This window comes from Idiotropiscis lumnitzeri, chromosome 5, assembly GCF_059441095.1.
Source record: "Idiotropiscis lumnitzeri isolate Australia: NSW breed Sydney's pygmy pipehorse chromosome 5, RoL_Ilum_1.0, whole genome shotgun sequence".
NCBI classification, from domain to species: Eukaryota; Metazoa; Chordata; class Actinopteri; order Syngnathiformes; family Syngnathidae; genus Idiotropiscis; species Idiotropiscis lumnitzeri.
The window spans coordinates 30,156,894-30,180,102 of record NC_142395.1 but is presented as its reverse complement, the minus strand read 5'-3'; the positions used below and the strand labels follow the sequence as shown (position 1 = coordinate 30,180,102).

The following is a 23,209-nucleotide window of genomic DNA, read 5'->3' as shown; positions in this document are numbered from 1 at the left end:
GTAATGTAGCGTCGACTGTGGATTGTGGCGTCGTGTGTATTAAAAAACAAAACATAGTGTTTATATACGAGCGATTGACATAAAAAAAAGCCAGCGCGCAAGAGCGAAGTCCCAACCTGGTACCACGTGTTGCGTTTGTGAACCCGGAAATCTCACCACCCAGTAAGAGATGGGGTGCATTTGCCACAAGCCATGAACGGCAATACCCAGAAATAAAACATAACCTACACAGGTCGATAGAATCGACTAATTTACAGTGCTAAAAATATTGGGGGAAAAAGTGGGTTATACGTGTTGCTGTGGGAACGGTTGTGTTTTGCTGAGCTGCTATTCCCGAGAGTTATGATAGGCATCGTGCACGAGATTTTTCCTTCTCCCGTTCTCTCGCTGAATGCGTGCGAAAAGCCCCCCCCCCCCCACACACACACACCCTGATTACTATAACGTTTTGATGACTTTTATTCAGGTTCACATATTCATTTTTACATCTCACTGCACTTAGTAAATGTTTCTTTGCAATTTATTTCAAGCTTTATTTACTCTTGCTTTTGTCACCAGCGCACTTGTGTCTCGTGGATTCTCAGCATCGTGTGTTCTTGTGTGTGTTGTCAAAGTGCGTCTTTGGGAGAATCTTTTAAAACAAACCAAGCAGGCAAAAGGTTTCTCACCAGTGTGTGTTCTCGTGTGTTGAACCAAACCTGTACTATCAATGAAAGTTAAGTTGCAAACTGGGCAGGAAAAAGGTTTCTCTCCAGAGTGCGTTCTTGCATGTGCTTCTAAATTTCCCTTCTGGGCGAAACATTTACCACAAACTGAACAGGCAAAAGGTTTCTCACCAGTGTGTGTTCTCGTGTGTGTCATTAAATGTGCCTTTAAAGAGAAGCTTTTGTCACACACTGAACAGGCAAACGGTTTCTCTCCAGTGTGTGTTCTTAAGTGCCTCATCAAACTTCTCTTTATGGAGAAGCTTTTATCACAAACTGAGCAGGCAAAAGGCTTCTCCCCAGTGTGGGTTCGTGTGTGGGTCCCCAAATATACCTTCTGAGTGAATCTTTTACCACAAACTGAGCAGGCAAAAGGTTTATCGACAATGTGAGTTCTTCTGTGTCTTCTTAAGTTTCCCTTTTCAGAGAACATTTGACCACAATCGGAGCAAGCAAAAGGCTTCTCTCCAGTGTGCGTTCGCGTGTGTGTTCTCAAATGTGCCTTTAGAGAGAACCTTTTGCCACAAACTGAGCAGACAAAAGGTTTTTCTCCAGTGTGTGCTCTCGTGTGCCTTAGTAAGCTGATTTTCACAGAGAAGCTTTTACCACAAACTGAGCAGACAAAAGGTTTCTCTCCAGTGTGCGTCCTCGTATGATTTGTCAAAAGAATCTTTCGAGCATATATCACACCACACACTAAGCAGGCAAAAGGTTTCTCCCCAGTGTGTGTTCTTGCGTGTGTTATCAAATGCCCTTTCTGAGTAAAAGTTTTAACACACACTGAGCAGGCAAAAGGTTTCTCCCCAGTGTGTATTCTCATATGTTCTTTCAAACCCGACTTTGAAGAAAATGTTTTCTCACACTGAGAACATTTCCAGCGTTTGTTGTGGGTGTGACAAGTGTGTTTGTCATCAAAATCACTGTCAGAAGAGTGAGTTGTTACGTCATCACTCTCTGAAAGTGGAGGTAAGAGGTCTGCTTGGGATCCTTTAGGATGGTCTCCATCACCTTCTTCTTCACTCTTGACAATGACGGTCAAGGGAAACTCAATGATGGCAGCCTCATGTGCTTCCTCTTTAATGTGAGTGGGTTCAGGCTCTTCCTGTGCAGCATTAATATATTTTTCACTGACGTCTGCAAGACATAAGAAGACAAACACAAGTTTTAGTCTCATATTGCAAGTCTAATGTTGTGCCTTGTTGCTTATGCAGACGGTTGCCATTGTTTCTCAGGAACATGTATTAATTATGAGATTCGAGACTCTAATTAAGGGACCTTTCAAAGGTGCTTGAGCAGTTCAGATATTCAAAGCACAAAAACAGGAACTTGCAAGATGACAAAAAGTTGATGTGTCATTCACTGTACCAGTCAAGTCATGTCAATGTTCACCTCCTTTTCAAACAATGCAGCAATCGACTTCAAATAGGGAAAGTAATACAGTAATAGCCTGCAAATTTTGCACTTTACTATTCACCAATCGGTGTGTCCTACTGTCAAAAGTCAAGTCGTTGTTGTCAGGTGTATTTTGTCAATTCTGATGATCTTATATTGGATCCTACCTTCCAACACCTTTAAATCAGCCAAAAACAGGTGACTAACAAGGAGAACTTGGATTAAGGTCAGGATTGTGACGATGCCGCCAGTTTCCTCAAGCATCCGGGCCTTTGGGAAGGATGAATGAAACTTTAAAAATCTCCTCATCTTTATTCCAATTTTCTTGATTCTTTGTTGAACTACGTCTTTGTTGGGGTGGTCAGCGAGAAGCTAACATTCAAAGGGGAAGTCAACCAAAAACAATTTGTTCTTTGTTGGCCCACCAGCTGAGACACGGCCTTCCGAGTAATATCGCGTGTGTGTGGAATATGAGTTTGGCACTAAAATCCACTTGTTTTTGGGGGGTGGCCATTTTTGTCACTTCTGTCGACTGAAAATGACATCACAGTTGCTCAGGGCTCAGATAACGACCAATCATGACACAGCTTCAGAAAACAGCTCACATTGTAATGAAGGGCTCGTTGGAATTATTTCTAAATCAACATCAACTCAAGTTAGTAATCGGAGTCCAATTTGTGACCTTACCCAACTGCCACTCGTTCTGCAATAGAAAGGTATCAGGAAGCCGGCATTTTCACACACGAGTGGATTTATTCCTAACACGCAGATCTAATACAAGCACCCTCTCAATACAGCTCTGTACGCCTCTGTTGCCACCAGCAGACGTACTGTACATCCGAGTTGCCCAGTAATGATTCATACGACACAATTTGCAAATGGCACAGCAACAAAGGCATCCTGGCATGATTCTATTGGCTATGTGTATACTGCAGTTAACTTTAGCTTGCTCTTATTGGTCTTTCTTCCCGCTGCAGAATCACGTGGTGGCTCCTCCTGGTTGTGCTTTCCTGACAGTTGTTATTCCACCAACTGCCTCTTGAGTCATCTCGTCTCTGCCCCCTCCTTGCGGTTAGCACCGTCTGTTCTAAAACATTCCATTCTTGCACCACATACCCTCTTCCGCTCCACCAGTCACACGCTCAGCACTTTACAATCTCACACTTTCATACACAGGATGCAGCAACATCTAATGAACTACGTTATGCTCAAACTCTTATATTCCTTTAGGCTGTACCGGATATAAGTGCAAGTCAGACATTTCTGCCAACCTGTGGTGACCGGGAATATTAGAATTTAAAATGACCGTCGACCCCTGCTTCTATGCAGATCGGCACCCACAGATTCACAATTAATATTTTTGATTACAGTTATTGTTTTTCTTTCAACCAATATTTTTTCACATTTTGGATGAGTCCATTTTTTCCTGGTATTCTTTCCCAATTTCCCCCCCATTTGTCATTGGAAAAGTATATTGACTTTTTTATGCGTTTTTCGCCACAAACACGCGGTTGGAAACAAGATTTCAAATTTTTTTTTTCGTTGGGGGCACACAGAGTGGCGTCGCCAGTTCGCCATCCCTGGTTTAAGGATTTGCTCTGACTTACTGATTTCCATATAAAAAAAAAGATATAAAATAATTCCTTTGCCAGACAGAGAGAACTGTCAGCATAGAGGGGATGATTCATTACCTTGCGTCCAACTTTGCGCCCAAGATGAAATAAATCAATAAAAACAGACATTAAAACAGGTTGACAATATGCCTTCTTGTCTTCCCTCCGAAAAGCAACGTTCAGTAACTCTGACGCACGAGAAAAAGCATTTTACACCGATGTTTGACATGACATTACGAAAAAAAGCAGATCTATTTTGTGGTTACAAAACGGAAGACAAAGTGACAAACAATGTTCTGTTGAACGCACCTTGAGGCTTCTTGAAGACAACTTCACGTGGCTCCTTCTCTTGTGCTCGAAAAAAATCCTCCATGTACTCTTCTTTCACATTTTTTGTACACATTTCACAGGCTAATCTCAACTCTTGATAACAAAGGCCTTCTCTTTGTTCGCAGTTAGCAAGTTAAGCTAATTAAGCAGGAACATCTCCAATATTCACCAAGACGACTTTATCCTTACACAAAGATTGAAGTCATTTTATTTTTCTCTAGCTAAATAGTGATGGGAGGCTTCAGTGTTGCTCATAATTCGGGAAGAATTCTTTCGTGAAGCGCGTTTGATTAGCCAAAAACATACACGGAAGTGCATCGCAATGAAACTTGTACGGCGACACCACTTGGACAAATTTGGACTAGTCAAATATTTCCGTCGCCCCCGCGCAAGGATGACACGCACATTTGCCAAGAGTTCCTTATTTTTTGTAGTGTATAATTGTTCCCAAAAATGTTTCCCATTCGCCGTTTTGTAACGATAGCAACCACGTAGCCCAGTCAATTGTCAATCACAGAAACAAATGATCCGTGAAGTCAACACTGCTGATTATTGTAATATCTGTTCATTATTTCGTGGACGTGAGGGCAGTGTCAGTTGAGCAGTCGGTGACGTCATCGAGAGGGGACAAGCCAGGTTCGGGCAGTTCGTTTTGAATGTGGATCGTGAGCAGCTCCTGTGTGTTGGAATTCTTAACTATTATCTGACTCCATTCACCAAACACGACTCACATTCATCCAACAATTATGCGCGCTCGTTCTGAGAGAGAAATGACAAATGGCCAGGAAGCCGGCGATTTCACACGGGAGTGGATTTATTCCTAACAGCAGATCTAGTTCAAAGTCTGAGGCTCGGTTCCTACCATTACAGCTCTGCCCGTCTCTGTACCCAAAACAGAAAACGACGCCCGCCCCCCCCATGAGTTGCCCAGGATCATTTATACATTTCATCAAAAACGAAGACATCCTCCTGTTCTACTATTTTGTCTTTCTCTTAGTGGACGTCTTCCGCCTGCAGGATGACGTGTCGGCTCTTCCCACGGCGCGCGCCAATGTTGTTGTTTGTGCGCTCCACTGCCCATGAGCCACTCGATCTGTTATTCGGCTCTCACGGTCGAACGTCTGACCATCTTCACACAACAGCACCTGGCTGGCTGGCCTTGCTTTCTGTCTGCTCACCCAGTTCTCCGACGGGCGGCTCGCTCCTCCTGCACAAAACATCTGCCACCTACACATTTCACACAGCCTGCCCTGGCCTTTTATTGTACATTGAATTAAAGCACAATCAGTAAATATCTTTCTTGCATTAAAGTGAATACATGTAACTTGTAGTCAATCGTATAAAATCCTTTCTGTGTAAATGTGTTTTATTTGCTGTCGTTTTCCAGACTTGGTGGAGGACCGAAGTGTCCATTTGTATGCAAATGTCAGTTTTTGACATTACTAGAAAACAAAAGAGAATGGATCAAACTTGGATGAGCAAAGGGGGGTGGGGGGGGGGGTGAAATGATTAAAAGGCACGCACACAGATGCGTGCACGTCAGCTGTTGAAGCTGGTTGTCATGATTCTCTGAGAGGAAGTGTCTTTTGAAGAGTACGGGGCATCAGACTGAGACTTGCACGTCAATGCCAAAGACCACAGGAACACAAAGACCCCTGAGAGAGAAGCACATAAGACAATGGTTAATAATGAGTGCAGCATTGAACCGCAAGGTCAGAGGTCACCCAAATCATGTACAATAACTTATGATGTGGTATCATTTTAAAAAGGACACACCTAAGCATGGCAACCGGCGCAAACGTCACAAACCAATCACTCCTGATTTTTGGGGATCGATGAAATGCTCTGATATGATTGTGACATATCATCTCGTGAATATATCAAGCTCCTTCATGAATCAAATATTTTTTATTAGAACAGGTGAATTATTACCGAAACGATTAAAAACTTAATTTTTTTAAATTATTATTATTTTTTTAATAACTCCATAAATCCGTGGGTGCTGAACCACGAGTATGCTGGGATCGACTTCATTAGGACCATTACACCACCCCCCGTCCCTCAGCTGCTGCTAAAAAAGGCAACGTTTTAATTTCTTTGGATTCTTGGGGTGCAGCAGGTACATGTTAAATTGGCGTAAGAATAAGAAGCGGTCTCTGGACTGACCCCGACCCAACGATAATCCCTGCACGGAAGCACCTTATTGCTTTTTGGGGGGGTTTTGTTTTCTTGACTGACCTTGCAGCGAGTTGAGCACGGTAAAGATGTAGATGCCCGGCACGGAGACATAGGCGGCACTTGACAAGCCAAAAGGTAAACCCAACACACAGCTGAGGCCCAGTACGGTCACGCAGTCCTTCCACAACCTGTAGGCCTTCTCCGTGCCACCCTTCGGTCCGCTGCCTTTTGCGCCGCCTCCTCGCAGCCTCCGCAGCCGGAAGAACACCAGGCCCAACATGCAGGAGTTGAAGAGCACCACCAGGCACGGGAAGACCAGCGTGGTGGCGTAGGTGACCGTTTGTCTATGAATAAACTTGCTGCTCATCCAGCACCTGTTGGTTTGCACAAAAGAAAATCATTGCACTGAAAAACTGCGGTTACAAAACAAGGGCAAAATAGACGTGAAATGCAGAATAGATGACTTCATTGATGCAAAATGATGTGCCGATTGCACCGGAAAATTTGACTTGGCAAGATTTCATAAAACCAGTCACCATGCTTTGCATAAAAAAAATCCCAGCCGATGTTTTATTCTCACCACTTTCAAGGCTGATATTTTGGCTTGCTGCAGCACCCCCCCCCCCCTCTCTCTGTCTGTCTCTCTCTCGTACGATGGTGGCCCTGCCTGCAGAAGCAGATTGTCCCGCCCACAGCACCATCTGATTGGTTCCTTGTAGTAGCCAATCAGCAGTAAGCTGCCTGTTTGCTTTTTCACGAAGGGTCACACGCAGACTTTGCCGAATAATTTGAATAAATGTCAGTCGAGCGCAACTCACAACTAATAGAAAACGATTTGCCGTTGGAAAGGGTCATGAAGTTGTCTATTTTCTGAGATCTTTGTAAATGACTAAAGTTATTGAAAAACGTGCTTAAAGGCATTTAAACTAAGTCAAGTTTTGGAGGTTTTATTTTCATTTTTTTTCAACCAATGAATATCGGCTTCAAATATCGGTTATCATCCTCCATGGCCACTCATACTATTTCTACTAATCGGTATCAGCCCTGAACATTGGCCTGTCACCTGCGGGGGTGTTGATTGTTCCAAGCTGCCATTTTCGGTTGTAGCACGGGAGTTAACTTGCGTTTTGATCATTTCGATTTCCATTGGGAATCCCAAGCATTGGAAATGTTTTTGGGTTCTATTTGGTTTATCAAAGAATAGACGAGGCAGATTGGTCGACTTACAGCTGCATGGTTGAATTGTTGTTTTTCGAGTCCCGAATTTCCAGCGTGTATTTGCCATAAACGCCAAAGGCACCACAAATCAAAGCGATGAGTGTGGGCACTCCTGAAGGCAAAGAAGAAGGTGATTCCAACATGACGAAAAGTGGTCAAAAGCTGTATTGAGAACACGCTATTTGCGCTCTTTCTTAGTTCAACAACAAGGCTGCGGATGAAGCACGCAATGTGTTGCAAATGTGTTTGACGTACATTTACAATGTATCAGTGGCGGACGCTCAAGGCCTTAAAGGCCTTCTCTGCTGGCCTAAGATGATCAAGAAAGCGTGATCATATTCTTCACATTGATGTTATTTTATATTTTTAGTGAGAGATGACATCACAATCCCCGGAGCGAGAGCGAGCACTATTCGTTCGGCCTTCAGATGCAATCGTGCAAGCGTCTCTTCTGTCAAAGTCAACGAGCCTTCAGAGTCGATAGACGGTTGCGAGAGCCAATCGGATCGCGAGTTAGCCTTCGCGCTGGCCTTACGCTGAAGGTGACGAACGCGTCTCGTGATTGGATACTCGCTCGTGAGGGGGCGGCGCTCTGCGGAAGTCGTCACTGGCCACCGTTTGGAAATGTCAAATCTAGTGACAATGGCCAAAGGAGGATAAAGTATAGATTTGATTGCAGATACGCTTGCCAGGCCATTTTCAAGACGGACCGTTCAAGAGAAGCAAGGTCGTCCAACATTCGCTCGGTCGTGCGTGTCTTTCGGTATAAGATTTGTCCAGCGCTGGCGTCGTCAATGATTCTACTTTGAGGGCGATTGATTCAAGTAGGACTTCCCTGAAGGCCTCGGAGGGAAATGCAATGTTTTAAGTGCAAATGTGAGCGTCGTTCTCCGTGGTGGATGCGCATGGGTGGTTCCAGATTGGCAATGAAAGGAGGTTCACCGTAGTTTTGGAAAGCTTGCGTTTGATGCGGTGACGCGTGTTTGCCAAGGTCTTCCGCATCGCTTACCCCAGCCAACCACGCTCAGTTTGAGCAGGTATCTTCTGATGTAGATGTTGAAGACGCGCACCAATAGCATGTACAGGTGGAAACCTTCCAAGGCTGACCAGCAGACGGTGGCCAGCAGAGACCAGTGCAGAAGGAGGCCCAGCGCACCGCAGAGCCAATCGCTCGGCCGCCGGGCCCAGAAGGAGCAGAGCAGGAAGCACAGGTGCAGGCACAGCAGCGCCCCCGTCAGGTGCATGTGCAGGCCGACGGCTCTTTCCGGCTGCCGCTTGCTGAGTGAGACAGACATGGTTGAAATATCGGAGCTCGATTGGCTCTCAAACTGGGCTCTCCACGATTGGAGGCGTCACATTCACACCTTTGCTCATCAATCGGGAACAATCCCAATTGGACAATAAACAGAAAACCAACTCGCGCGACATCAGTGCGTCGGGGGGGGGGCATGCTTTTTTTTCCCCGGCAGTACTACAATAAAGTGTAATTGCACCTCCACTCCAGTCGGTGGCAGTGGCGCTCTCCCTGCCCATCGTGAGTATTAAATTGACGGTGTCGGTTTGTTTTGCAACAAATTGTTTTCTTCTTTGCTGTAACAGAAAATAATTGAGAAGCCCAACGTTATGGAAAGAGAACAATATGACACACCGGATCCACCGGATCATTCAAGACTCCAAAGTTATCACCTGGCAAGATTAAATCCTCCAATTCTCCATTGATAACAATCAATTCCTTCAGTCCTGCCAATTAAAATCCACCATTCTCCCAACACTAAACATGAAAATGAAACCTCCAGTTTGCCAAAAATCTCTAGTTTCGATAAATGACTTTCAAAATGTGACACATTTCTAAATGACGCAGAATCTGTTTCTCTCCCAGTGACAACGTGGGAACAAGACCGATCAGATCTATCCGTCCCAACGCGGACTTCTGGAAATCTGTCAGAAGAAGGTTCATTTCAGCAAATCGCCAAATTTACTGCGTGATTTCGTTCAAGGTCACTCACAGAATTCACTACACAGGTGATAGATTACACAAAAATGGGCTTCAACACATCAAAAGAAAGAAAATATATCGATATATATATTGATCGCACTCACAAGACTTGAGACGCATACGTCCATGCGTTGTGCACGTCAATTGCCGAATTTCCCGGACGATAAGCCGCTACTTTTCCCCTCAATTTTGAACCATGTGGCGAATACAACGGTGTGGCTTTTTCTTTCACCTGTAGGGGGCGCTCTATAGTTCAGAAAAAAAATCTCCATTTTTTTTTCTCTCTCATGGGTCTGTTCTGTTTTAATGAGCAAAGTTGTTGCTGTGTTAAAAGGCACATGTGTGGACATGCACTCAACAACTCATTTTTGAAAAGATAGAAAATTATAGCCTGGTGCGGGTCACATATCTTCTAGTCCAGAAAATCCGATCTATCACCTCAGCTCTTCATCTCAGGACACTTCTCTATCGTGCAACTTCATCACGGCACAAATATGAGGTGATTTACTCGATCGATGTTTGGGGGAGTGTTCTTCTCCGGAAAGCTTCTGGAATCGTCATCGTAAAGCGCCGTTGGTCCTTTTATGGGGAATATTTGAAAGTATTCAACAGATGCTCAAGTTGACGCAATAGCACCAAAGGTCCTGACTGCTGTAGAAGCACTTCCACCCTTGTTGCATTGGGAGCTGATGAGGAAGAAGAAGAAAGAAAACAAAAAACGCACTTTAGACAGCCGTAGACGATCAGGCTGATGATGGCGAAGACGAGCGAGAGCGCCGATCCGACGTATGTGATCAAAGTCAGGTTGAACGCATCCTCGGCACTCAGCGTGAGATCGGGCTTCTGTTCAAGGGAAAGTTCAGGCTGTGGATTAGATTGTCGTGAATCTTTATGAAAACAAGCACGCATGGACCGCAGCAACTGTCGTCATGTGACCAACACACGGGCCTTAAATATTGACCAAAAAAAATATGTTGGCTTGTCTTTGAAAAAAATCTCAGGACCAATTACTGCGTAGCCCAGTTTCTAAGTCATACATTCGGTTTCGGAAAACCTTGAAAAATTGCGGACGTGGACGTGCGCGTGTGTGTGTGTGTTTTTTTTACCACAAGTACAGCAAAGAAGCTCAAGTGGTTGCAACGGCAAATAAATTGACTGCCAGTGTTGCTGGTGTTACATCCAAAAGTGCTCCAGTGACCTAAAAATATTGAAATACATCAGTATTGAAAACCAAGACTGATATGAATCAGACGCCGCCGCCCACCAGTTCCGTCTTCCGCCCAGAACACACAAACCCCGTTGGCAACCTGAAACATTTGTTCAAAATGTCAAGTCAAGAGGCCCAAAAAAAAAAAAACACACCCATGATTGCTTTTTACCGTCTTGTTGTATTTGAAGGTCAACTCGATGGGTTCCGGAAGGTTCTGTAGCGGGTTTGAACCTGCCTGAACCACCAGGACAGTCCCCCCCAAAACTGAGCCTGCGGGGCCAGGTGGGCCGGGATGGAGTCTTCTACCGCCTTTTCCACTGGCAGGCTTTGGAAAACAGGCAATGCCGTCCAAAAGGAGACCGGTAAATAAAGTGCCAAAGAAAATGTTTTGCTTTGCCTAAACGGTTGAAGGATGAAGGTTTGATATTTCGACAAATTTGTGTTCATTGCATGCACGTCACAAACTAGGATCAGAGGTCGGCAACCCAAAAATAGTGAAAGAGCCATATTGGACATTTAAAAAAAAAAAAAAAAAAGCCACCCGCCAGCCATCCCGCCCTGCTGATAGAAACGCGTGTCACAGGCTATGACGCAAAACTTCATTGACAGAATATTATATTTATTCTCCACATTTTTACAGCTTTGGAAAAACAAAGAATGTTTGTCCTCCTGCAGAAACCATATGAAAAGCAAAAATAGATTCCTCTCCCCCATCTTTTTCCAACAGAAAAAAACAATTTAGGAAAAAGCTCCAGGGAGCCACTAGGGCGGCGCTAAAGAGCCGCGGGTTGCCGACCCCCAAGCTCGATGATTAGAAAGTGCTTTCTTGCGTTTTCTGTGACTGGAGTTGGTGCTTCATGTTTTACGTCAATGACATACGTGAGCATCAAAACATCGCACTTCCCTTTGGACTCAAATATTGGCTGCTCTGCGCTGACCTTGAAATGCGTGCTGTTGATCACGGCGACCACCACTAACACCGACTCCACGGACTCAGGCGCTCGGCTTCTCCGGAGGGCTGACGAGGGGATGCGAACACCGTGTTCCGGAGTCGGCCGCTCCTCACTCTGATATTCATTCAAGAAGAAATACTTCATCTCAATTCATCAGTCGAGCCGACCGCAACGTCCACGTCTGTTCTGAGTCCATTGCGAGGTCGGTGCCTGATCGAACTTGACGCAAATTGAAACTCCAGCTGGAATGTCATTCCTCATTGAAGTTGACTGGAACAATTGTGACGGATTTTTAAGATTTTTACCTAACTGAATTGATTATAAGATTGATGTCTGGTTTTCAGCACCATTGAGTTTATTGTATTTCCCCGGACTATAGGGCGCGCCCGCATATAAGCCGAAGCAACTCAAAAATAAACAAATAAATAAATAACGACATACAAGCCGCAGCAGGCTATAAGCCGCAGTTTTCTATGTTGTTTAGTGCATGTTGAAGTGAAATATGGTTTATTAATGTTGTTTTACCACATAAATGCTGCATAATAACCATTTTATACCTTTATACACGCGTTAGTAGATGTCTGTGTCTATGTGCTGTGAGAATTTGCACAGGCTGCATCTATGTGTTATGAGAACGGGAATAATTGGAGAGAATTCGTACAGGGCCTAAGCACCAGGAATGTCTGACTCATGCGAAAAGGTACAGCAGATAACGAAAAGGGAGTGAGGATTGGCAAAGGCCAAAGTTGTGCGAAGGGCCATGCGAACCATCAAAGCGCACTCGAACGGGAGGGGATGGGGTGCGATATTGGCTATAAGAATGTGACGGAGGCAAAACGTAAGTAGAGTCGGCTGAGGGTTCTACGCGCGGACGCCCAGCATCGTATTTTTTGCTCGCATTACTGAGGACGCCGGGGCTCTCCGTCCTTCCAGCACACGGTAATGAGATTTATGTCTTGCATGTAATCTATGAGCTGAAATACAATTGTTGCTTGCTTGCTTGCTTGTACACTTTATACTGTGGGTTAAATCAAATGTGCCGCTTGTTTAACGCAGTGAAGTGTTTGTTGTCCATGTAAGTCGCCGACGATCCGCGATCCTGAAGTTAATAATAAGTCATAGCAATTGATCATGAGTTGTGACTATTATATTATTTGATACTGTAATTGATTATAAGCAGTGTCTACTCAAGGGCTCACGCTTGTCTGATTGGATATAACAGACAACTGAACCCATTGTAGCCTGGCGATTGGGTATCAGTCTCGCTACTAGTCACTCTTATTGATGCTGTAATTGATCATAAGCAGTTTCAGAACACATGTACAGAACGATTTTGTCCCGTCAATGCACAGAAAGGTACAGCAACAGACAACAACTTTGTTCATTAAAACAGAACAGACCCAAGAGGAAGATTTTTTTCTGAACTATAGAAAAAAAAAAAATCCACAGAAAAGCCGCACCGCTGTATTAGCCGCACGGTTCAAAATGGAGTGAAAAAAAGTAGCGGCTTATAGTTCGCAAAAAACTGCACTTATGCTGGATCCGACTCGACGGTCATATTTGAGTGGCTTTGAAGTACCGGGAGGACAAAACATTCCATCCACCCTCAAGTTTTCTAAAGACATGCAAACCAGAAAAGAGAGAAGCGTTCACACAGGAAATGATCTTACGTCGTCGGAAGGGTCGACGCTCCTTAAAATCAAGCGGCTCCTGCCTCGCACTCGGGGCGTGCACTTGACAATCCGCTGCTTGTAACACCTTCAAACACAATCGTTCACATGACACGGGTGAGTACCCTTGCTTCAAAATGCTTGGAACGCAGGAAGCTAACCTGATTGATTGATTTTTATAAATATGTTTGACAGGCAAGAATGTTGACTTGCCTGCTGAGACATCACTTCTGCGTTTCCTATCATACTCCCACGTCAAAGGTTGAGTCACTGCTTTGCTTTGCTTCCATTTCATTTGAGCAAACACACTTGCATCATCGTGTATGATTTTTTTTTCTTCAGTTTGGTATAGTTTTTAAAGACATTTGAATGGTGAATTTAAGGCTCGACTGTGCTACTTATCTATTCAATCATCTGGGACACCACGGACATTTGTAGCATTGAAAATCCAAATGTATAAAAATGCACTTTAAGGATCTGACCTGGTCCAGGAACTTTGAGCATGGCAGTCAGACAGGACGTCTTCACAGTCTGGCAGATGGCAAAAAAAAGTCAGAGACATTGAGGAAAAATAACGTACAGAGATTTTGGGAAAGCTCAACTCACACTTGCTCTCTGTAGGTGCGGGATTCTGTTTGGCACAGTTGGCGGGCAGCCCGGTACCAGTAGGGAGATGGTTCGACTCCAGGCAACCTTATCAGCGAGGTTGAAGAAAAGATATATAGAAGAAATATCGGTGATCGGCAGGCAACTATATATGGATATATATTTTTTTCCATATCTTTTCTACTCAACGCACTTCACACTGTTAATCTACATACAGATGACATACCATCAGGAGCATGTGTAGATTGATATATGTGTATATATACAAATATACATACACACACACACATACACATATATATATATATATAATCAAATACATGCATAGTATTTCTTACAAACACATTTTGTATTTTTCAACATAATTAAGTAGTTAGTTAGTTAATTAATTATAGATCATTTTTAAATGACATTTGTTATTAATATCAAATATAAAATAAAAATTGCGCACAATTTATGTACGAAATCAAAATGTTTGGATTGATTGACCTGGCTCATTTGTCAAAAAAGCCCAAAAAAAAAAAACTCACCCTCAACAGTGTCAGAGAAGGCGAGCCAGAAGAGAAGGACGAGCATTTGCATGACGAGACCCCAAACTGCTGCTGCCGACATGTCCTGCTGTCTTTGACGTCTGTCACAAGAAATCAAAGCGGTGGCGAGGGTGGGGGAACAGGAAGTGTTACACCGTTTTGTTTTTTTTAATCAGTTCTGCAGGAAATGTCATGCGTGCAAGCTGATAACATGACACTTGCCACTTGAATTTCCATTCGGTGCTTCTGACATTCACTCAGGTCTGCGAGCTGTCGCTTGGGATTCTCCCCCCCCCCCTGTTTCAAAATAGGCACGTTTTCAATTGGTGCGGAATTTAGGAATACGCATGAGTCATTTCTAATTGCCATTTTGTGAGGGCTACTTGAAAATGGCGTCCAAAAAAATTCATCAACACATCTTCTTTACGTGACTCTCTCTCTCTCTATCTCCCATGTGGGCACCAAGAAAGGAAAAAAAAAACTATGGCTTAAAAATGGGTTCAGGAAACATGCAGATTTTGGTGTGTAAGTGTAACATCAGCCAGGATAAAAAGAGGAAGTTTCCTAACAGGAGGTGAAAAAAACCCAACATTTTGCTGGCCCAGCGAAAATGGTCGCACGTCCTCTTTGTGTGTGTAAGAACACACACACACACATATGTGAGCAAATGTCAAATGACGTACGTTGAATATTCACAATGATGCGTCAACATTTTTGTCACTTTTTTTCCCGATGTGAGCATTTTCTGTTGTGGACTTTTAGTGAACATATTTGATGTATGAAGTTTTTTGTTGCCTGTGAGGTTTTTGATGTGCTTTTTGGTGAGATTTTCATTGTTATAGAGTTTGTTTTTTGTTCGTGTCTTTGAGCGTGTGTATGAATTTTTTATACATCCAAATTGTGGAGTAGGTGAGATGTTTTGTGGTGCCTGTGAGTTCTGGTGATTCAAAGTATTTTGGTGTGTGAGCAAATGGGAAGTGAGAGGTGTGCGTGTGTGTGTGAGTCATTTTGCGGCGACGGGAGTTTTGTGTTCTCAAGAAGTTCTTTGTTGCGGGTAAAAAAAAAATGTGATGTGTATGTTTTTGTCATTTCTTTTCCATTTGTGAGTGTGTTTGCAAGAAATGTGTGCATTCATTCCGTGTACGTTTGTTTTTGGTCGTGAAGTTTATTGGTGTTAGAGAATATTTTTGGCTGGTGACTTTTTTTTGGGATGACCGTGATTTTTTGGGGGGGGGCTGTGTGTTTTGGGGATTTTTGATGAGACTTTTCCGTGGGTGGTAGACCCTTTTTGGTGTTTGTGAGAGAGGGTATTTGTAGTGAGAGGGCTTTTTTTTCCGTGCGTGCATATTTTTGCATGAGATGTTTTCTGTGTCATTTTTTTTTGTGTGTGTGAGGATTTGAGAAGAGGGGATTTTTGGAAACTGTGAGGTTTTTTTCCCATGTCTGGGTTAATTGTATGTTTTTTTTATGATTTATTTCATAGTATTTTCATGATTCTATTATGTATCATAATTTTTTGTTGTGCTGCTCATTGGTGTTAGTGTCTCTGACTTTTTGTGAGCAAGATTTATTGAGGAGCGTGAGAGTTTTTTGGACTGTGTTTGATGCCCAACGGATGACAAAAGTTCTTTTCAGCTCGTGAAGCACAATAACAGATGTTGCACAATTGTGATTTAGTTTAGGAACTTCAAAATTACAATTATATTGATTTGGTTATTATAAGACATAACTAAGTCTATTTTATTTAAGATGTCAAATGTTTGTAATGAAAATATAAATAATGGCAGGTCCTCTATTGCACTTTATTGAAATAAAATGATAAAACACAAGAATCAAGGCCCAGCCGGGATACATGGCAAACATTTTGGACAGAATGAAGATCGAATAGAAACAGTATGGTTGAGATGATCAAAGTTTTGAGTGACAGTTTGCTCCATTTGCTCGGCCCGACATCACAGTTGTCCTTAGGAACGATAGAAAAAAACACTCAAGTATTTTACGAGCATGTCATACGCATTTTGTGGCTCCAATTATGAAATTGTTTTAGCCGTGTGTGGGGCTGTCACGCAAGTTATCGCATATTTCCCAAAGGGGCGTGCTCTCGGCTTGAACAGATGTCATGACCCAATTAATGATCTAATTTCCACTTTTAGCACTGAGTTGTGGCTTGACTTCCAAGCACCCAAAATTGAAAAAATGTTGTTTTTTTTTTTTTTAAATGACTACACCTCACACACCCGGCATTGTATGAAACAATAAAGAATGTGAAGAAATTTAATGGTTTTATGAAGAGTAATTACTGTACATACTACAGTTAGCCCCCCCCCCAAATTGGTGCAATCCTAAATAACCGTGTAAAGCATTTTTGGGTCATCTTGAAAATTTCAGGCAGAAGCCCCATGTCTCACTTTTAGTGAGAAGTCTACTGGAGAAGATTTCATTACACATACGGGAAGTCAACATCATCTCACCAACTTGCCATTTCAGTTCAGCTTTTCCTCAGCGGCAGGCAAACGCGTCTGTCCGGTGTGTCTCCTCATGTGCCGGACAAAAGTTGAGCGGTCGCTGAAACTGCTGTGGCAGACCGAGCAAACAAAAGGTTTTTCTCCGGTGTGTCGTCTCGTGTGCGTCGTCAGGTGGCCCTTCTGAGAGAACCTCCGGCCGCACACTGAGCAGCTGAAGGGTTTCTCTCCCGTATGCATTCGCATGTGTTTATTCAGTGTTGAACGGTCACGGAACATGGCGCTACACACCGAGCATACAAAAGGTTTCTCTCCAGTGTGCGTTCTTGTGTGCGTTGTCAAATTGGACTTCCGAGAGAATCTTTCGCCGCACAACGAGCAGCTGAAAGGTTTTTCTCCCGTGTGTCTCCTCATGTGCTTCACTAACGTTGAACTGTCGCTGAAACTCGTGCTGCAGTATGGACAAGTGAAGGGTTTCTCCCCGGTGTGCGTTCGAGTGTGCTTGATCAAATTCCCCCTCTGAGCGAACGTTTTACCGCAAACCGAGCAGACGAAAGGTTTCTCTCCCGTGTGCGTCCTCATGTGGACTTTCAATGATTTCTTGTCATAAAGGCTTCTCCCACAAACGGAACATGTCAAGTGTTTGTTGTCACTACAACATGTGCGGTCACCTTTCGAGCGTTCGTCGTCATCAGTGTCAGGAGAGTGCGAGCGTGTGTCCTCGCTCTCTGATAGTGGAGCGAAGAGGCTTGCTGCTTGTGATCGCTTCTCACTATCGCCGCCACGATGCTGTGAGGAGTGAGGCTCGTCTTCGTCGTCTTCACTCTTCACGACGACGCGAATCACCGGGAAGTCCAGCCCTGCGAGATGCTCACCCTCCTCATTGATGCCGTGTTCATCCTCTTCCTCTTTAATGGAGGTGGGCTCGCGCTCCTGCTGCTCCATCCTGGAGTGCCGCCCATGCACCTCAGGAGAAACAGCATCTTCACTGACGTCTGCAGGGCAAAATATCAAAGACTCAGAAAATGAAGACAACACAAAAATTAATAACAGTTTGGGGGCAATCCGAAATATATTAATGACAATTTACCACGGTGTAACAACAACCTTAAGTGAAAATGATTTTTTTTATCGTACATTTGCAAAACTCTCAATAAAATCTTGGTATTTTTTATTGTGGTGTTCTGTACATAATATTGAGGTTGAGATAAAATACAGATAAAATGTTTTTACCTTTTGGAACAAAGCTGTAACATAATATGTGTTAAAAGTGAAGCACGTTGAGTAGTTTACAAAGGCACCTTCTCTCGTCAAGTAATTATAAGGTAAAGTCCATTAAAATTATTTTATATTATATTATATTATTATCATAACACTACAGTAATTTATGCCAAATGTCAATGTAAATGACAATAAAGGGATTTCTAATTCTAATTCTAAAGGGATCTCACGCATATGGTGTTTAATTAGAAAATATCAATTTAATATACTGTTACATAATTGTCACGTTATGATAGGCTATTGTATATATATATATATATATATATATACATATATGTATATACATATATATATATATATATATGTATATATATATATACATATATACATATATGTATATACATATATATATATATATATATATATATATATACATATATGTATATACATATATATATATATATATATATATATATATATATATACATATATGTATATACATATATATATATGTATATATATATATATATATATATATATATATATATAATTTTTGGGGTGATTGTATGAAAATGGCGCCGCCGGCACACGTTTGTTTTGCCTGAGCTGAGTCCTGTTATCTCGATGATTGGCATCACGGTGTTGATTGAGAGTTGTCGTTTTTGCAATGTCAATGTGCAACAAATAAAGGACGTCTCAAATAACATGGCGTTGAATTTTCACTGAAAACTGTTGACAACAGAGAACGTTTTCGTCGCTCTTAGAAAAATCAGCTGGCTCGGGACAAAATTAATCGTCAGGGTTTTGTGAACTCACAAATACTACGAGAATTAAGCTTGCAGGCAAGGTTAAATCACTGCCAGTGTTTTTTAAATCTCTTGTTGACTGGTTGAATAGAACAAACGTAAACAGCTCAGGTGTTCACCATTGTTGTCAAGACAAAACAGACTTGGCAACTATTTTGCATTCCTTTCTTACTCACTCGACCGATTGCCCCAGCACACGGCGCACAAATGTGACGTCACAAAGACCTGCTGTGGGCTTCAGCTTGGTCTCATTTTGCGCGCACACACAAAAAAAGCTTGGTCTAATTTTGTCAAAATGAGCACGAAAACTAGCGTGAAGACTACTAAATACCATCTCTGACTGAACCATGAAATCGTTTAGTCCTTAGATGGCTCAAACATCTGTCGTAAATCGTTCAGCTTCTTGTTCCAGTTTTGCAGAAAGTCCTAAAACAGTTGGATGGACCTTCAAAAGTTTAGAGGTTATTACTACTGGTCTGTCCTGCAATGTCATCTGAAAATCCAATATCCCAAACCTTTGTCTTTATAACTTGTTGGAAACTTGAATTTTAGGACTTGAGACACTTGCACATGTGTGATTTGTTACTCCCAACCGGGAAAAATGAAACAAACCTGCTGTGAGCAACACGCAACGATGCCGTCGCTCGTTCTCCCTTTGGATTGGAAAGAACTCCTCCTCGTACTCTGCTATCATTCTTCGCGTATTTTTCAAAAGACAGAGCTCAATGACAATCTGAAAAGGCTCTCATCTTTCCACCAGCAACGTGTTAGCCACGCTAGCACGCGTTGCTAACAAACGCCTCCTTTGTTCGCAGCTAGCGATCTTAACCAAGTGCACCGAGACGACACGAAAGGTGAATGTTTAAAAAAAGGTTGCTGTCACGTGACAAGACAATGTAAATAAGACTAAATTGGCGAAACGAGGGCCGTAAAGACGGTTATACAACGGATTCTACAATCACGCTATCTTGCTAGTGGGAATTCGACAGAGATTAACTACGGAAAGACCTCTTGGACAAACTACATGGCGCGACAGTAAAATACTAGATCTGTTACGAGTGGATTTTTTTTTTTTAATTTGAAATTTCATGACTTTTCCTAGATTGGCCCCAACAGTGGAAAAAGTGAAATGTTGCTTTTATTAACATTTCCATATAAAGTGTCCAAAATAAAGTGCAAAGGTTGTTTGGGTCAAAATGACCCGTGAGGCTAAGTGAGTTCAAATCAAGGTCACAGAATTTACACACCACAGAATATTCAAATGTTTTAGTTAAGTCCCAGAAAAACCGGTAGCAGCTACAAATAATGTGTTTTTAAGGACTGCTTTTCCTTTGATCAGTCTCAGATCAGGTCGTAGTGTGAGAATGTGAACAAGACAGTAGCAGACGGAAACGAACAAGATAGGTGGCGTTCTCGCAGACTGCAGAGCTCCTTTTTTTTGCGGATTTCCAGAGAGGATAAGTGAGCGCCTGCCCAAACCAGGGCCTGACATAACAATGGATGAGCAACTGGTTCCATTTAGAGGTCATCTGTTTTGATGTTTGTAAAAAAAAAAGTGATTTTCACCATTGATATCTTTGACTGTTTTCGGTGACACCGATGCTGGATTCAGGATTCTAGCCGCCCTTCTCCATACTCCCCCCTTTTCGGCGCCCCTGCTTGCAACCCCTTGCCAGCACTTCGCGGTGACGCAGTCGGCGTCAAATTCCTGCGTTGTCATGATGATCTGAAGTGCAGCGAAACCTTTTCACGCACCAATTTTTCCATGAGTTGTGCTCAGGGTTCAAATAAACAATCGGGCCCAAGGCATTTCTCTGTCAAGAGTAGACATCGTACTCCTGCGACATAACCCAAATAGTTAATAGATGTACCGGTAATATGATTACGTATTGTCCCCTCTAACTAACGATATACAAATAAAAAAAAAAGAGTTAACACCAGTACGTATTCCGTTACTCTCAAGTTTGGATGTGTAACGTGTTCATAGAAAACAAATACGAACAGAATATCTGAAAAACTATTTTACACAAGACTTTTTGGGTATTCCCGCGACCCAAGTGAGGACAAGCGTTTTAGAAAAAGGATGGATGGACTTTTTCGGGATTGTACTTCCGGTATTAGTTCTGGAGCATTTTTAGTGCATCACTGCCACCCTCAGGTGTCAAAGTGTCAGAACACGCCTGTCATTCCTCAGGGCGGGGAAAGAAAAGACGACGGACGACATGATCAGAATGGGCGACAAAGGAGGGGTTTTTTTTCCGACAGGGAGAAGATTCTAAATTGCCGCATTGCAGCAATGACGAGTATTGCCAACTAACCAATCCGAGTCAAGTGACATGTAGCCATGTCGTCCCAAATTTCGCCAGACTCTGTCGCTCCCCAAGTGGGGTGAATGCCGCAGCAGTAAAAAGTCAAAACGCCACCGGACGCGGAAAGTTGCGTTTTGTGCACACATTGGTGCGTCAATGACGGCCACTGGTCCCCAATATAAAGCCAGAGTTACAATGGACCGGTTTTGAACAAAGATTTTTCACGTGTTAATATAATGCAAGTGTATGGCAAGACTTGCAAATTATCGTTCACAGACGATCTCCGTTCAATCTGGCTGATTTTTTTGATTGATTTTTGCAATGAAAAATGGGCAAAGATTTTAGTGTCTAAAATGATGTAGATGGATCCCCAAAAGACTTGCAGTTGTGATCGCAGACCGGTGGCCCTTCAAAATATTCAATACTAATACAGTGGGCTGAACCTAAAAGCACTCTGCTTTTCATTTGCCTAGAAAAAAAAGAATATGATTTCCATTCCACCTCTCAATGATGTGCTACTTTATATTGGTCGATCATAACATCTCAAAAAACAGAACCGCGTTTGTTTTGTGTATCGTGGCAAAATGCCAAAGAGTTCAAGGTGTATGAATACTTTTTCATGGCACTATGATTGTGATGTGCGTAAAATGTCAGACATTTTATGCAGATTTCAGTTTGTGGTGAACACTGGCACAAAGTCACTTCAGTTATTTTGTCATGACTTTATTGCAGATTGATTGGGGTGATGTATAAATGGAAAATACAAAATTTGTGACCGTTTGGAGCGGTCCAGGTCGCATTCTTGGTGGTCAAATGCACATTTTTCTAAGACAGCAACAACCACTCAAAATTTGTAAGTTTTTCACATTTCATTTAGTATTGCTCCTCTCACCAGGACACTTGTGTTTCTTAATCTTATACTTATAAGAAAATCTTTGATCACAGACATTGCAACGGAAGGGTTTCTCGCCAGTGTGCGTTCTTGTGTGCGTTATCAAACATTCACTTCGAGAGAATCGTTTACCGCAAAAAGAGCAGGCAAAAGGTTTCTCTCCGGTGTGTGTTCTAAAGTGTGACTTCAAGTGTGCCTTTTGGGTGAATCTTTTGCCACAAACCGAGCAGGCAAACGGTTTCTCCCCCGTGTGAATGATCATGTGTCTCTTGAGATTGATCTTGACGCCAAAGGTTTTGTCACATTGGGAACATTTCCAGTGTTTCTTGCCAGTGCGATACGTCACATCACCGTTCGAGTGTTCTTCATCATCAGTGTCAGGCGACTGTGGCATTATGTGGTCATTGTCCGACAGTGGCGCCAAGAGGCTTTCGGCTTGTGATCCTCCACAGTGGTCTCCGTCACCTTCTCTTGTCACGAGGTGACATGAGCTGCTGCTGCTTGGAGGCTCAGCCCATCTGATCGGCTCACTCTGACCTTTGTCTTCATCGCACTCACTCTTCACGGGAATAACCGTCAATGGCACATTGGTGATATGATCCTCCTGCTCTTCCTCCTTAATGAAGGGGGGCTGTGGTTCTGGCTCGTGCTGCTCCACTCTGGAGCTCCAATCCTGCTGCACAGGATGAAGATTTTCTTCACTGACCTCTGCAGTGACACAACAAGACAAACACAATTGGTTTGGTCAAATTGAATTGAAGACTCGAAATTGTCTTTTGCTGTGAATGGCTGTTTGTATAGGCGACCAGTTTCGGGTGTATCCTGCCTCTCGCTCAAAGTCAGCTGGGATAGGCACCGGCACGCGCACGACCCCGGTGAGGATATGCGCTACAGAAAATGAGTGTTGTGTATTATTGAATCACATCATTTTTATTTTCAGAATGCCAAACAATTACTGCGCTATACATTGTCCCACGAGCAACCCCCACCCCCACACCCCCAAAAAAATAACTTTGCTGTGAGAAATAGCCACTTTGTTGCAGCATCTCCGACGTCACAATTGTGCTCAGAATTGTATTTAAACACACATTGAACGCAGTGGTGGGCCGTCAAGGCCTT

General features: G+C 43.0%; 3 protein-coding genes, 1 long non-coding RNA gene and 1 pseudogene across 5 annotated transcripts in view; 1 reads left to right on the top strand and 4 right to left on the bottom strand.

Annotated features, from left to right (window-relative positions):
- Positions 1-560: 560 nt before the first annotated feature.
- LOC148337661 (uncharacterized) lies at positions 561-4,388 on the bottom strand (annotated as a pseudogene). The gene is made up of 2 exons (XR_015843239.1): positions 4,019-4,388; positions 561-1,838 (listed from the first exon to the last, which is right to left on the bottom strand). The product of XR_015843239.1 is annotated as an uncharacterized LOC148337661 (transcript).
- Positions 4,389-4,835: 447 nt separating this feature from the next.
- Positions 4,836-17,681, bottom strand: LOC148337660 (adhesion G protein-coupled receptor G3-like). Its single transcript, XM_088296795.1, has 14 exons — positions 17,534-17,681; positions 14,401-14,501; positions 13,871-13,957; positions 13,747-13,795; positions 13,265-13,352; positions 11,580-11,708; positions 10,811-10,966; positions 10,696-10,738; positions 10,538-10,629; positions 10,156-10,274; positions 8,445-8,713; positions 7,445-7,547; positions 6,278-6,591; positions 4,836-5,694 (listed from the first exon to the last, which is right to left on the bottom strand). The coding sequence occupies exons 2-14, from the start codon at positions 14,480-14,482 to the stop codon at positions 5,579-5,581; spliced, it is 1,647 nt and encodes a 548-aa protein (XP_088152921.1). The 5' UTR covers positions 14,483-14,501; positions 17,534-17,681; the 3' UTR covers positions 4,836-5,578.
- On the top strand, positions 12,541-18,225 carry LOC148337659 (uncharacterized). The gene is made up of 3 exons (XR_015843240.1): positions 12,541-13,381; positions 13,460-13,525; positions 13,886-18,225. It is a non-coding gene; the product is annotated as an uncharacterized LOC148337659 (long non-coding RNA).
- LOC148337658 (uncharacterized) lies at positions 16,179-19,884 on the bottom strand. The gene is made up of 2 exons (XM_088296810.1): positions 19,502-19,884; positions 16,179-17,857 (listed from the first exon to the last, which is right to left on the bottom strand). The coding sequence occupies exons 1-2, from the start codon at positions 19,581-19,583 to the stop codon at positions 16,884-16,886; spliced, it is 1,056 nt and encodes a 351-aa protein (XP_088152936.1). The 5' UTR covers positions 19,584-19,884; the 3' UTR covers positions 16,179-16,883.
- Positions 19,885-21,905: 2,021 nt separating this feature from the next.
- LOC148337657 (uncharacterized) overlaps positions 21,906-23,209 on the bottom strand; it is a 3,767-nt gene continuing 2,463 nt past the window's right edge. The window contains exon 2 of the mRNA XM_088296812.1: positions 21,906-22,798. Coding sequence (XP_088152938.1) covers positions 22,068-22,798 — 731 coding nt within the window. The 3' untranslated portion in view covers positions 21,906-22,067. The remainder of the gene's footprint in view (positions 22,799-23,209) is intronic.

Bases quoted from the DNA above. Each gene is read 5' to 3' on its own strand.
- LOC148337660 (XM_088296795.1), bottom strand. From the start codon at position 14,482: ATGTCGGCAGCAGCAGTTTGGGGTCTCGTCATGCAAATGCTCGTCCTT. The intron at 6,592-7,444 runs GTAAGTCGACCA...GCAAACCAACAG, and splicing joins AACAATTCAACCATGCAGCT to GTGCTGGATGAGCAGCAAGT. The intron at 5,695-6,277 runs GTCAGTCAAGAA...CTTCTCTCTCAG, and splicing joins CGTGCTCAACTCGCTGCAAG to GGGTCTTTGTGTTCCTGTGG.
- LOC148337658 (XM_088296810.1), bottom strand. From the start codon at position 19,583: ATGATAGCAGAGTACGAGGAGGAGTTCTTTCCAATCCAAAGGGAGAAC. The intron at 17,858-19,501 runs GTTTGTTTCATT...TTTGCCCTGCAG, and splicing joins TTGCGTGTTGCTCACAGCAG to ACGTCAGTGAAGATGCTGTT.